This window comes from Diceros bicornis, chromosome 18 (assembly GCF_020826845.1).
Source record: "Diceros bicornis minor isolate mBicDic1 chromosome 18, mDicBic1.mat.cur, whole genome shotgun sequence".
Classification (NCBI taxonomy): Eukaryota; Metazoa; Chordata; class Mammalia; order Perissodactyla; family Rhinocerotidae; genus Diceros; species Diceros bicornis.
Window position 1 is genome coordinate 40,583,946 of NC_080757.1, and position 15,462 is coordinate 40,599,407.

Consider the following 15,462-nt stretch of genomic DNA (forward strand, 5'->3'; position numbering starts at 1 on the left):
GGACAGGTGGAGAGCGAACTTGAGCCAGAGATGCCAACACATACAAAGGCACAGAGGGTGGGAGGGCATGGCGTGTTCACGGAGTGGTAAGTGATTTTGGAGAGCTAGAGTTACCTTGGGAACTTGATAAAATGTGAAATTCCTAGCCTGTCCCCCAAAGATTCTGATATACAAAATCTTAGACCACAGGAGTTTGCATTTTAAATAAGCACCTCCATTAATTCCAATACAGGTCGTCCCTGGACATCGTTCAGGATTTGGGTGGAGAAGCGGTATCAGAAAGATCAGATTGCAATGACTTTCCGTGCTCACTGCAGTAGAATTAAATGAAAACCCGTAGACCAGGGAAGAATTGGAGAATTTTGCCAGTTCAGTGTTCTTTTTGTGGTAGTACTTTAAATATAACATTTCTGGTGTTATTTTTTCCACTTATGCCACCTTCTTAGTATTTTATTCACACTATTCCTATTAGTGTGAATTTCTTGTTTTAACTTAATGATTTTCAAACCTTTTAAAGCTTTTAAAAAATGCTTCCTTTCTTGGAAACTCACTATATATAAATCAGATTAAAAGGAGCCACTCCAATTGGAGGGAGACAGCCCAGCTCCCAGCCCAAAGTGTGGCAGTGTGTGAGACACTTCTGCAAAAGTCCGAGTACCCCATCTGGAAAACTACTCTTCCAGCCAACAGAGCCAGGCAAGCTGGGTACAATAACTTATTTGAGTCCTGATTTCATGTTCATTTGAATAAAAGGTGCCAGTAAGCTAGGCTGATGCATTTAATCAATCCCCCAAATACACTGCTTGGGGAAAGGATGCCTTTGGGAAAGGCAGTATCCTCCGGTTGGGTGAGCTCTTCATGAGACAAAATACCTGGGATGGGGATAGGGGAGTGAACCCAGCAGAAATGTCATGATGAAGAGTAACAGAAGGCAAATGAGTTTTCTTTTTGCCCCAACGGATGTATACTTTGGGGGATGTTGGAATGTCACAGAGCGCCACTGGTGGGGCAGGAGAGATGGATTTTCCTCTTTAGCTTGAATCACCTAAGGGTAGAGAAACTGAAATGTAAAAAAAAAAAAAAAAGGAAAAGAAACTGAAATGTAATTGAAATCTGCATTTGATACATGGATGGAGAAGAACTCTTCCCAAAAGTTTTCTACAGCCTCTGTCTGCCTGGTAGGGTCAGTGGGAAAAATGGGACAGTGCTGGTGCATGGCGGAATCAAAGAGATGAGTTTGGTTTGTGTTATCTGGTGCCTTTTTGTTTTCAAAATAAATTTGGAATTTCTGTTATATAGTGACCCAGATCTAAATTCTTGTCTGTATCTGTATATAAAATCAATTATTCAGAATCTAGTTATGAACACAGGAGAAGAATGAAAAGTAAGTCCATTTTATTTTTGTAGTCAGAAAAGTAAAGGTAGAACCAAAAATAAATAAATAAATGGGATTATCAATAGAAGAGAAAAATATGAGAAAATGTCATCAATGTAAGTTGAGAATTTAAATGAGTTACCCATGCTCATATAAGCCTAGACAATACTTTCTTTCTTCTTGAGTAATGGGAGATGACGTCTGGGTGCCTGGGAAGAGGGCAGCAATCTGGGACTCCCGTTAGTCACATACAGAGACACTCAGAGTGAGGGGCTTAGGGCCAATGTGGGAGCAAAGCCAGAGACTGGACACACAAACGTGGGGATTGATTTAAGTAACATCACCCAGGACTCTGTATCCTAGTGCCTTGAAGACCAGAAGCTCCTGATTCTGTGAAGAGAATGTTGGTGGGGAAAGTAGGGGTGTGGGACAGGGAGCTCAGCAACAAGAGGATCCCTGGCAGCTGGGGTGGTGGCAGGTGGTATCTCAGCAGGTGATATGACAACAGCTGGGGCAGCAACAGCTGGGCACACAGCAGCTAGGGCAGCAGCAACTGGACATACCACAGCTGGGGCTGCAACAGCTGGACATGCAACAGCTGAGGTGACAATAGCTAGAACCACAACCAGAAAGGCGGCAGCATCTGGACACACTGCAGCTGGGGCAGCAGCAGGTGGTCCTGCAGCAGGTGGTCTGGCAGCAGCTGGGGGGGGTAGCAGATCTCCTGGCAGAGGCAATGGCCACAGCCCTGGTCAGAGCAGACGGAGCCACACAGGAGCTGACCATGGTGTCAGAGGGTGGAGGTGCCGGGTGGGTTTCCAGATAGTGACTTTCTGAGCTATCTCCTTATATGTTGTCCCTTTTATACCGAGCTGAGATGCTGCTCCTCAAAAATAGAACTCAACCAGCAACTGCACCTTAACTTTCCTTACTTTCCTTCCCATAAGCAACATGGTTCACCCATCATACTAACTTATTTCCCACTACATCTGTAGCTTCAACCTGAACTCCCCAGCTCTTGTCTTCTCTTAATCCCACTCCATGAATTAATATTGATACACTTCTCCTTAAATGGCTATAATGTTTTCCTGGTCCTTTTTAAATTACGATTGGCTTCATAAGGATGTAAACGTTCTGCTCTCAACCAATCATCTCCTTCATTTTGTCTTGTGTGTTTGCAAGTTGTACACCTTCCCCTGAATTTTCACACTTGACAATTTATTTCTAGGAATCAATCCTTACATATCACCCTTCTCCAATGAATGATTCCCCTTTCTCACCAATATTACCAACATACTCTACCTGACGTCTATCTTCCTTTTAAATCCGAGATTTCACTGTGAGTTACCTGAGGGATGGGAACTGCGTCTCATTCAACTTATGTGCTTCTCAGAGCCCGATGGTGCAAGGACCTTCTAGGTGGTCTATAATTCAATTATAGGAAAAAGGACATTCTTGTTTTCTCTCAATTAACTTGATAGCAGGCAAGGTGGGCGATCTGGTTTGGGGAAAAATTAAATTCTTGGCATTTTCTCTGATGTAGGCTTTGATTGATATGCAAAATCAGTTTTCTATGTTTGCATGACAGGAACACAAACTTATCTCCAGTTCATAATCAACACTGAAAAATAATTAAGGGCCACAAATGTTTCTGATTCCAAGACAGTGAGTAATTATTGAGACAGTTATTCTACCATACATAATTCATTGTGAAGGCCAAGCCATGCATAGCAATCGTAGGAATTGGAGCCTGTCCCCATGAGGTAGTGTAGACATCTGGTCATCTGCCTAAATGCCAAGGTAATAGGCATAGAACTTGCAGGTTTTGTGTGGTATTTAGTGTAAATTATTGATTTTTAAACAGTTGCTTGGTGGCATGACCGACAAGATGAATAAACAGATCAGAACAAGGCCAGGTGATGTGGACAAAGGAAATGAGAACAAGGCTGATCCTGGCATGATGGTGGGATTGACTCAGCTGGTTGTGAGGAATAAAGTTCAACAACAAGGGGATCCACAGCAGACCGGGTGGCAGCAGCTGGTCACACAGCAGGTGGGATGGGAGCAGTTGGAACTGTAGCGGAAGGGGCAGTGGCAAGCAGAAATGCAGCAGCCGGGGTGACAGCAGCTGTACACACAGCATCTAGGGCAGCAGCAGCTGGGGCGGCAGCAGGTGGTCCTGCAGCTGGTGGTCTGGCAGCAGCCGGGGCGGCAGCAGGTCTCCTGGCAGAGGCCTCAGCCACAGCGCTGGTCAGAGCAGACAGAGTCACAACGGGAGCTGACCATGGTGTCCGAAGGTAGAGGTTCTAGACGAGTTTCTAGGAGACTGAGTTTCCTGAGTCTCCTTGCCCCAGATCCCCTTTTATACTCTGTTGAAGGAACTTCTTCTTTGTTGTTGTTTATCCTAAGAGATAAGCAATTATTCAGTTAGATCACTGTAAGCATTTTTTTCTTGGAAAGTTAGATAGAATACATTTTTCATTTCTATGATGTGTCTTCACTCTAATCTTTCCTTCCAAATCAATTCTGATGTTTCTTCCTTTGTGTTTCATCTAATTCAAGACTGCAGGTCTCTCCTCCAATTGACTGTGACTGACCATTTGTTACTAGGTGCTCATATGCTTCTGTTTCAACCATGAGAGAGCTAGGCCTAAGCTTTGAGTCTCACGAGTTCAGGACACAGAGCAGACAGGACCACAGCTGGGGAAGGTCAATGAGAATGTAATAATTCCCACTTCAACATGACGTGCTGAGAGATCATGGAGAGGAGAAGAAGGCCGCGCTGTGAGTGATTCCTGAGCAGTGAGAGATGGCATGGCTCCAGGTGCAGGCTGGTGATTAGGGAGTTGGAGAAAGGAATCCTGAGCAATGCATCTTGGCATATTTCCTCACGTTGTTACTGATTCTTATTGGTACTATAGCTCTATTTAGGATCAAAGTTGCATATGAAATTACCATATCTCTTCTTTCTAGAGTAACCAAGTGACACATAATCCCCAGTAGCGCAGCCTGGAAATCTGTATTTTTCAAAAGCTGCCTAGGATGTTCTGGGGAGGTGCCCAGGAGAGCCCAGGGCCATGACCTTCTCTCGCAAGGTCTGCTGGTACAATTCCATCAATAATAATAGGGCCTAAAGTTAAATACACTGAGACTTCGTCTTCTCAAGAAGATGGGACGGGAGGAGGGCTCTGTAAAGTGTGGCATAACAGGCCACGGTTTTTACGACAAGGTGGGAAACACCCAGGGCTTAGTGACTTGAGAGCAAATGTGGATCAAAGATCACTCCCCTTGTATCTGGGTGAGGATGGCTACTTCCCTGAGCCATATGGAGACTTAGTACACAAGGAGAGGCACCTCTGTTTGCTTCTTATCTGCAGTTCTTGAGAAGTCTGCTGATTTAGAGTGTCCCTGAGAGGAGATGCACTGATGGATACAAGAGCTTCTCTTCCATCCAGTTATAGAAAGACAAAGTCTCCCTGATCACACTCAGTCAAGCCTACTCGCTCTCAGTGAAGCAGTCTCATTACCCCTACCCCGTCTTGCTCATAGAGAAGAGGTTGCATGTCATGAGAGGCAAGCTGAGATGATGAGAAAGGGGACCCACCTGAGTACCCACTAGTGGTGTGGGGGTGTCACATTAGGAAAAGTGGGTCCCTGCCCTGGTCCTGGGTGCGGTGGCACAGAGACTCTGCCCAGAGGGAAGGGCAGGTCTTAAAGACTAAGAGTTTTGCACCTCTGCCTGAGAAGACTGACTATATTTGGAACAGAGTTTGGAGAACTCCACACCTAAGGGCATTGTCGAAATGAGTGGAGATCTCTGTGGAGACTAATTAAAACAAGGCCAGTAGCCCCTGACACACGCAAACAGTGGAGGGTAGTTGACTCTGGCGGTCGGGAAGGCTGTGTAGTACAATTTTATATACTGCATGTTCCTTCTTCTTTCTTCTTTTAACCAATTTAAAAGCAATTGCATAAAACAATATGCAGATAATCGTACTGTTGGGCCTATAACAATTGGATCTGTAATGCATTTGCCAATAACAGCTCAAAGAAAACAGAGGAGAGCAAAGCTGTATTGGATTAGGGAAATGACGTCAGATGGTGACTTGAATCTGCAGGAAGAAACGAAGAGAACCAAAAAGGTTAAATAAGGGGCCGGCCCTGTGGCTTAGCGGTTAAGTGCACACGCTCTGCTACTGGCGGCCAGGGTTCGGATCCCGGGTGCGCACCGACGCACCGCTTCTCCGGCCACGCTGAGGCCAAGTCCCACGTACAGCAACTAGAAAGATGTGCAACTACGACATACAACTATCTACTGGGGCTTTGGGGGAAAAAAAAAGGAGGAGGATTGGCAATAGATGTTAGCTCAGAGCCGGTCTTCCTCAGCAAAAAGAGGAGGATTAGCATGGATGTTAGCTCAGGGCTGATCTTCCCAAAAAAAAAAAAAAAAAAGGTTAAATAAGAAGGTCAATATAACCCTATAAATATACACTTGCTCTCCTTTCTTTGCTCACCTTGTATTTTAAAATTTTTAAAGATATAAAATTATATGAGTTATTATAACAATGTGTTGTTGAGTTTGTACATATATATATACATAATATATATAACAAAAATAGCACAAGAAAGGGAGACAGAATGGAGTTATATAAGAATAAAGTTTCTATATTTCGCTGAAACTAAATCGGTATAAATCTGACGTATACTCTGAAAAATCAAGGTATATATTGTAAGCCCTAAAGCTTAAACATTTATATAATAGACAGAGAGTTTATACACACATACCCACAAGATTCAGTAAAGGAATTAAAATGTTACACTAGAAAATATCCACTTGATACAATAGAAGGAAATAAAGAAGAGATATAGGAGAATGGATTTGTATCCAGGATATATAAAGAGTTCTTAGAACTCAATAATAAAAAGCAAAATAACCCAATTAAAAACGGAGAAAGAATTTGAATAGACATGTGTCCCCAGGTGATATACAAATGGCTTATAAGGCCATGAAAAGATGCTCAACATCATTAGTCATTAGAGAAATGCAAATCAAAACAACACGGCACCACTTTATATCCACTAGGATGGCTATAACTTAAGAGACGGATAATAACAAGTGTGGGAGAGAATGTGAGCCCTTATACGTTGCTGGTGGGATTATACAGTGGTGCACTGCTTTGGAAAATAGTTTGACAGTTTCTCAGAAATTGACCATAGAGTACCAGGCATGGAGACCCACCAATTCCACTCCTGGATGTATACTAGAGAGAAATGAAAATATATGTCCACACAAAAAACCATACACAAATATTCATAGCAGCATTATTCATAATAGCCCCAAAGTGGAAACAGCCCAAATGTCTTTCAACTGAGGACTGGATAAACAAAATGTAGTATATCCATATGGTGGAATATTATTTGTCAATAAAAAGGAATGAAGTACTAACGTATGCTACAATGTGGATGAACCTTGAAAACAATACACTAAGTGAAAGAAGTCAGTCAGAAAAGACCACATACTGTATGATTCCATGTGTAGGAATGTCCAGGTAGGCAAATCTAGTGAGACAGAAAGTAGATCAGTGTTTACCTACAGCTGGGCTGGAGGTTGGAGAGATGGAGAGTAACTGCTAGATGGATATGAAATTTCTTTTTGGGGAGAAAAAATATGTTCTAAAATTAGATGTGGTGATCATTGCAAAACTCTGTTTAGATTCTAAAAAAAATTGAATTGTAAACTTTAAATAGGTGAATTCAGTGGTTTGTGAATTACATCTCAATAAAGCTCTTTAAAAATTAAAGATAAATACGTTAGTTATCTAAATATCATAGAAATAAAATCTTAAATTAAAAGACAATGATGACTCGGACTCACACAAATATGCCCAACTAATTTCTTGACAAAGGAACTGTGGACATCTACAGGCAAAAAAGCAAGAAAAAAGAAAAACCTCCACCTAAGTCTCACACCTTATAAAAAAATTAACTCAAAATCATCCCAAGCTTAAATGTAAAAAGTAAAACTATAAAACTTTTAGAGGAAAACATAAGATAAAGTCTTTGGGATCTTGGACTTGGCAAAGAGTTCTTGCTATTGACACCAAAAGTACAATCCATAAAAGGAAAAATTGATAAATTGAACTTCGCCAAAAGTAAAAACTCTTGCTCTGCAAAAGACGCTATTAAGAGGATGAAAAGACAAGCTACGGAATGGGAGAAAATATTTGCAAACCACATAACTGACAAAGAATTATGTATCTAGAATACATAGAGAACTCTCAAACTCAACAGTAAGAAAAGCAAACAGTCCAGTTAGAGCATGGGCAAAATACATAAAGAGAGATTTTACTGAAGCAAAGAAGCACAGGAAAAGATGTCCAGAACCAATAGCCATTGGGAGAATACAAATTAAAGCCACAATGAGATATCACTACACATCTATCATAGTAGCTAAAATAAAAAATAGGTAACCACAAATGCTGGCGAGGATGTGGAGAAACTGTATCACCTGGATAATGTTGATGGGAATGTAAAACGATATAGGCAGTCTAGAAAATAGTTTGGCAGTTTTGTAAAAAGCTAAACATGTAACTATCATATGACCCAGAAATTGCGTTCAGTATTTATAGCACAGAAATGAAGACTTTTGTTCTCACAATGGGTATTTATAGCACAGAAATGAAGACTTTTGTTCTCACAATGACCTGGTCATGAATGTTTATAGCATTTTGATTCATAATAGCCAAAGAATGGGAACAACCCAGATGTCCTTCAAAGGGTTGTTGGGGCCCAGGGCAGGCTGCCCCAAAATATCCTACAATGGCATATTAATTATTTTGAATTAAAGTTTCTTGTTTTGACTTAGTAAAGTTTTGACCCTCCTCTCTCTGCTCCCCCTGAATGTAGAACATAAATCTCCCATGTGGAAGATACTCTCTCTGCACCAGGAGATAGAAACATCCTTATTACCAGAGCTAGAGAATTCAAGGCTGAGAAGCCTGTATAACAAACCTTGTTACTTTTACTAATTTACTACCTCACACCTAAACTCTGCTTAAATTCCTCACTAATTACATACTCCAAACCTAAGTTTCTTTGTCCTGGCAAATTCTCACAAGTTTATTATCTCTTTATGTAAAAAGATATATAAACTGCCTATTTTGTTTACTCTCTGGGCATCATTTTTAAATGATTTCCCATTTGTACATATTAAATTGGTTTTCCTACTGATAACCTGGTCCTATGTCAATTTTATTATTAGTCCACCCATAAGAATTCAGGAGTAGAGGAGGGAATGTCCCTCTCCCCAACAATTTTGGCAAGCCAACCAGGATAATCACCGACAGGAAAACTGCTTTCTCCCTGAGACCACTGTAGTTAAGAAAGTCTGGGACATCTGGCATGAAGCCAGCAAAAAAAAAAAAAGTTATGCTTTCTTACCATGTCAGCCCCCCAGATCTCTGGCTGTGGGGTCCAATGGCAGCGGAAGTGGTGAAAGTTTCGCTGTCTTTCTCTCTCTAAATTCAGATTAGCAGGAGATAATATTTGTAGAATTAGTTCCTTGGACTTTAGTGACCCTTGTATTTGGTAAATAAGTACTCTTGATATTTTTTTTTGCTGTTGATTCTTTCCTCCCAGAGATGGTCATTGTTTTCCTTTGTCTCTGTCTATTGTGTTGTTTGTCATGAGGAGGAAAAATTATAGGGCAAGACAGTAGGTACAGGCCCTTTATAAGCCTGCTGATCAAGCTGGCCTCACAGACTGATGGGTTTTATAGTTCTCACCAGACCAGCGTCTATTTAGATGAACTCTGCTATGGGTCCCCTATGTAAAAACTGAATGAGGTTTTTCCTTCTGTATTGTTTTGTGTCTTGAGACCTTGGCTTTGTGACTAGTGAAAATATTTTCTCTGGTCTCTGCTATTCAAAAGGTGTATTACCGGAGTGCACCTGGTGGCCAGTCAAGTATATTGGGGTTCTGAGACACAAAGTCACAAGCAGCATTCTCTTTACCTGGCTGTGCCAGCTCTCAGGGGAATTTGTCATGAGGGGTCCCAGTTCATGAGGGGCTTTTGTCATCTCAACACTCGTTGCTTGTTAGTGCTGGAAAAAATCCCATTCTGGTAGCACCTGTCTGGCGTCACAAATTATCAGGTTTATGACTGGAGGCATCCCATGTTCACAGAGGAGACCAGAGGCACTGTTTTAACTACGCCATCCTTACCACATGTGAAGTGAAGGCCTTTGCCTTGGTGAATTATACCTTTGTAAACAGAATTGAAACAATTACTTTTTCTCCCTACCTGATCCCTCTAGAATTCAGAAACTCTCAGTGAGTATTCTTATTTTCATGTCAAAATATTTATTTTCATAAATTCCATAAGAATCTCTTCTCCTTATAACAGGACACGATTGGAAACATTGGTTATGACTTTGACTAGAATCCTGTTTGAGAGATATAAACTCAGATATGACCAAAAGCTTTAAGGAGCTAAGGTTGACTCTATGAAGCCAGTAAAGCCCCTTAGAAAAATAGCCTGGTGTCTTACTTACAGGGTTCCCAGCAGCCTACCCAGGTGATTAAAGAAAGTCAATTCCTGGCAAATGCAAGAAGCTCAAGATACGCTGGGAATCTCAAAAAAAGAGGTATTAACCAAAATCTATAGATATTACAGGCAGAGTCTGAAGACAAGTATTTGGCTTGGCTTTTTAACATCAAAAAACTATTAAAAATTCAGTCTGGATATTCTTTATAAAAAGTTTCACCAAAGCAAATTTAAAAGATCCTATATGATCAATTGCTATTCTTACTGTACTTATGTAATTAAGCCAAGTTTATTGAAACTCGACTTATTCTGCAAACAAATTAGTCTTAATTTGACTATCTTTGGTTAAAAAATGAGCATAATTTCACAGAGCATAATTATGTTTCAATAGAAACTATAATATACACTTGTGGATATCAGATTCTAGCACTGTTAATTTTCCTTGGAGTTTTGTTATTTACCTAAAAACTGGACTGGATCCTAAATTCTTCTAGTTTCCTTCAATATGTGGATACCACTCTCCAGTAACATTTCCAGTTTTTATCCCACTTTTGACTTGGAATCGCTGAGAATTAAAGCTGCCCTTTTCCCTGAAGCCCTGAGAACTGAAGCTTGATATAAACTTAGGAGAGATCACCACAATTGCCCTTGTTTAGACAATCGTCATGCTTGTTGCTGTGTAACACACTCAGAAAGTTACCTGAACACCCAACAACATCATCAGAGACATTTCAAACTGCAAAAAATGCTTAAACCGTGACATCTAGAAATCTTCTTGACTGGCTGCCTCCTAGGCTCAGAAACTGGTTTATAATTTGCTCTAGTTATTAACCATTGATTTCTTTGTTTCCATATAAATGCCAACCAAATTAAAATTTTGGCTCCTTTGTTCATAAAGTTGTGCTACATAAATGAGTCAGTCAAAAAAAAATCGTAGAAAATCTGCTTGTGTATCACAACTCCAAGTTCTTTTCAACATTGAGGGTCTTAGTCCCAAGCTTTGGAGATTATAAACTGGGAAAAGCAATCTTAAATCACTCTATGATAATGGACAAGAAACAAAAAATAAAAAAAAAGAAGTGGGAAATGGGTAATGGAACAAGAGTTCAATACCACTATGCAAACTGAAAATACTCCAGTCCAAAGTCAACAGCTTAGCCTCCGTGGTATGCCAAAATCGTCATGCCTTAGATACACTGACTTCCCAGCAAGGAAGAACTTGCACACTCATTGGTGAAAAATGTTGCTTCTATGTAAATCAAACGCGACAAGTAATGTCTAACTTAAATCTACTGAAAGAAAGGATTAATAATTTCTACCAGATAAGTGAAACAAGGACATTTTATTGGACCAACCTATTCCCAGGGTTGGAAAGCTAATTTAATGAGGTATAAAGAAATGTGTTTCAGGGGCTGGCTCCATGGCATAGCGATTAAGTGCACATGCTCTCCTGCTGGCGGCCTGGGTTCAGATCCTGGGCGCACACGAACGCACCACTTGTCAGGCCATGCTGTGGCGGCAACCCACATAAAATGAGGAAGATTGGCACGGATGTTAACTCAAGGCCAGTCTTCCTTAGCAAAAAGAGGAGAATTGGCATGGATGTTAGCCCAGGGCTGATCTTCCTCACAAAAAAAAAAAAAAGGAAATGTGTTTCAATTTGTTCTGTTCTGTCTGCTCATTCTCATTTTAATCTATGTTCTTTTCTCCCTTTGCAGATCTCTTATTACTCAGTTACTAACAAGATTTCTCTCTCCACAGCTGCCAATTCAGCTTTTAATATGTGAAAGTTTGAGGGAAGTTTGAAAGGAAGGAAATGTTGGGGTTTAGGTCAGGTCACCCTAAAATATCCCACTATGGCATATTGATTATTTTGAATGAAAGTTTCTTCTTTGCCTTGGTAAAGTTTTGATCCTGTTCTCTCTGTTCCCCCTGAAAACAGGAAATAAATCTCCCATGTGAAAGGTATGCTCTCTGCACCAGGAAATAGAGACAGTCTTATCACCAGAGCTAGAGAATTCAGGGCTGAGAAGCCTGTATAAACAAACCTTGTTACTTTTACTAATTTACTACCTCAAAGCCAAACTCTGCTTAAATTCCTCACCAGTTATGTACTCCAAACTAAGTTTCTTTGTACTGTCAAATCCTCACAAATTTATTGTCTCTTTGTGTAAAAAGATACATAAACTGCTTTTTTTGTTCACTCTCTGAGCATTGTTTTTTCTGATCTCCTCTACATATTTATTAAATTGGTTTTTCTTCTGTTAATCTGGTCCTATGTCAAGTTTATTATTAGTCCAGCCATGAGAACTCAAGAAGGGTAGAAGGGGCAATATCCCCCTCCAAAACAGTGTGAATGGTTACACTAACTGTGGCACACTCATACTATGGAATACTTGTCAACAATAAAAGAGAATGAACTATTAATACACTCAATAACCTGGAAGACTCAACAGAAAATTATGTTGAGTGAGTGAAAAATGGCAATCCTCAAAAGTTAAATATGTATGTTTCCATTACATGAAATTCTTGAAATGACAAAATTATAGAGATGAAGAACAGTTCAGTGGCTGCTAGGGGTTAAGGAGGAGGTGGGAGTGGGAGGGAGATGGTTGTGACTATAAAAAGATAACACAGGTGATCTTTGTGGTGATGGAATGTTCTGTATCTTGATTGATGTAACTGACATAAGAAGTAATAAAATTAAAATAAATATTAAACAAAACAAAAGAGGATTTGGGGGGAGGAGGTATTTTTATATACTACGAAACTGTTAGAGATAAAAGAATAAGATCACAAATGTCCTGAGTTTGCTTTAACAGATTTCTCAGTCTTTATTACTTGAAACAGATGTGTGTGCACATTCTTGTATGTGTTAACAAGAGAGGGAATGCTGTAATGAGAATCTTAATGAGAGCAATTATTGTCTTAAATAAATGACTAAAAATAAAATACTGAGTTTAAAGGTATGACTTTATGAAAATAATGACATATTGGTCTACTGATGTTTAATTTTTGCTGTTTTCTTCTTTTTCAACTAAACTTTGGTTAGAACTAGTATAGGACCAGTGCATTGGGTGAGACCATGTATCTGAAACTCACTTCTCATGATAAGAGGCCGATGTAAACTGCAGCTTGAACTGAGTGGAGCCAGAAGGGAGAACAAGTCTTGACAAGTTGCTTTGCCCATCACAGGCAAATTTTGACAGTTATAAGTATAAAAGCATTACTACAGCAGTCAAGCCCATCAAAATTAGAAGTTAGCCAGTATTTCTAGCCTCAACCTCCTACTGTCCTACCCATAAGCTGAATCAGCTTTCTTTCCTGGCCAAGGAAACCCACACTTCTCTTCATCTAGAGAGAAAGAATGCTAGAAAATAAACTGATAATCAATTCTCAGAAATAATTGAAGAAGGATACAAGAATTTATGATATCAAGATAATATTATTATTGAGAAATAGTTTACATGTAATTATGAAGGTCAAGGCAAGCATAACAGTCAGAGACTCGGGGGTTTAGTCCAACTGCATCATGTATGTGAGGCCTGAATGCAGGGAAGAGATCTGTGGGAGGCAGGAGTGGTATTTAATGTCGATGGGCGCCCTTACTCCAGTGGCATAGTGTTGTCACAGGGTAATAAGGCTGGTGGTCATTTAAAACATGGGAACGTTAAAACGAATAACCCTTTCACACTGAGGTGATGGTAGCTAGTTCACGGTTGCTAGTCAGATATGAGCTCAACAAGAGGATCCACCGCAGCTGGGGCGGCAGCAAGTTGTGCGGCAGCAAGTTGTGCGGCAGCAAGTGGTCCGGCAGTAGACTGGGCGGAAGCAGGTGGACACACCACAGCTGGGGTGGCAGGTGGTCTGGCAGCAGGCTGGAAGGAAGCAGCTGGATACACCACAGCTGGGGCGGCAGGTGGTCTGGCAGCAGGCTGGGCGGCAGCAGCTAGATACACTGCAGCTGGGTTGGCAGCAGGTGGTTCTGCAGCAGGTGGTCTGGCAGCAGCTGGGGCGGCAGCAGGTCTCCTGGCCACGGCCCTGCTCAGGGCAGAGGGAACCACAACAGGAGCTGACCATGGTGTCAGAGGATGGAGGTTCTTGTTTCAGAAGAGTGAGTTTCCCAAATGTGGGAGTGTCCTTATCCCGTGTCCACTTTTATACCCAGCTGAGGGGCTGCTGTCACAATACTAAGGGCTATTTCCATGTCATTGTTTATCTTAGTAGACAGGCAATTATCAAATTAGTTAATTGTGGGGAATTTATACAAAGTTGGATAGAATGCATTTTTTCCTTTCTCTGTGTTAGCGTTCCTTCAATCCAATCTTTCCTCCTGAGTCACTTCTTGTCTTCTTCCTTCTGTGTATCATCTAATTTCAAAGACTCCTGAGTTCCTCATCAGATTGGTTGTCATGTGACACATCATTTGGAACTAAACACACTATGTGTCATCTCTAAAGCTTTGTCTCACGCCAGTCCTCAAGGGGGGCAGTGTGTCTTATTTTCTAAAGACTCTTTTGAGAAACATAGACTGTGAGCATAGTAGGACACTTGGAAGAGTTTTTCTTAAACATTTGAAGTGAAGAGGCTTTTCTAAGATAGAAAACTTAATAACAATAAAGGAAAAGACTGAAAAATTATACAGCAGTTTAAACGCCTAATTGGTTTTTTAAAGCCTTAAACAATATCTATGCAGAAATAGAAGTGTAATGATGTACGCCTGAAATTTATACAATGTTATAAACCAATGTTACTGCAATAAACAAAAAATTTAAAAAAAAAATAAAGCCTTAAACAAACAAGAAGGCTAAAGAGAAAATGGGGAAGAAATAACAAATACCTTAACCAATATAACAGAAAAGGAGCTGATTTCCTTAACACGTGACTACGTCTTATAATTCAATAAGAAAAAAAGGCCAAGAAATTACAGGCCAATATCACTGATGAACATCGATGCGAAAATCCTCAACAAAATACTAGCAAATCGCATACAACAATACGTTAAAAAGATTATACACCATGATCAAGTGGGATTTATTCCAGGTATGCAGGGATGGTTTAACATTCGCAAATCAATCAACGTAATACACCACATTAATAAAATGAAGAATAAAAATCACATGATCATCTCAATAGATGCAGAGAAAGCATTTGACAAGATACAGCATCCATTTATGATAAAAACTCTGAATAAAATGGGTATAGAAGGAAAGTACCTCAACATAATAAAGACCATATATGAGAAACCCACAGCTAATATCATCCTCAATGGTGTAAAACTGAAAGCTATCCCTCTAAGAACGGGAACCAGACAAGGATGCCCACTGTCACCACTCCTATTTAACATAGTACTGGAAGTCCTAGCCAGAGCAATCAGGCAAGAGAAAGAAATAAAAGGGATCCAAATTGGAAAGGAAGAAGTGAAACTGTCACTATTTGCAGATGACATGATTTTATATATAGAAAACCCTAAAGAATCCACGAGAAAACTTTTAGAAGTAATAAACGAATATGGTAAAGTTGCAGGATACAAAATCAACAT

At 40.2% G+C, this 15,462-nt stretch overlaps 1 protein-coding gene and 1 pseudogene across 1 annotated transcript; both read right to left on the minus strand.

Annotated features, from left to right (window-relative positions):
* Window positions 1–1,813: 1,813 nt before the first annotated feature.
* On the minus strand, window positions 1,814–3,661 carry LOC131417474 (keratin-associated protein 4-3-like; annotated as a pseudogene).
* A 9,997-nt stretch (window positions 3,662–13,658) lies between these two features.
* On the minus strand, window positions 13,659–14,000 carry LOC131417482 (keratin-associated protein 4-1-like). Its single transcript, XM_058560952.1, has one exon. It carries the CDS (start codon window positions 13,998–14,000, stop codon window positions 13,659–13,661), a length of 342 nt encoding a protein of 113 aa, XP_058416935.1.
* Window positions 14,001–15,462: the final 1,462 nt, after the last annotated feature.

Bases quoted from the DNA above. Each gene is read 5' to 3' on its own strand.
- LOC131417482 (XM_058560952.1), bottom strand. From the start codon at position 14,000: ATGGTCAGCTCCTGTTGTGGTTCCCTCTGCCCTGAGCAGGGCCGTGGC.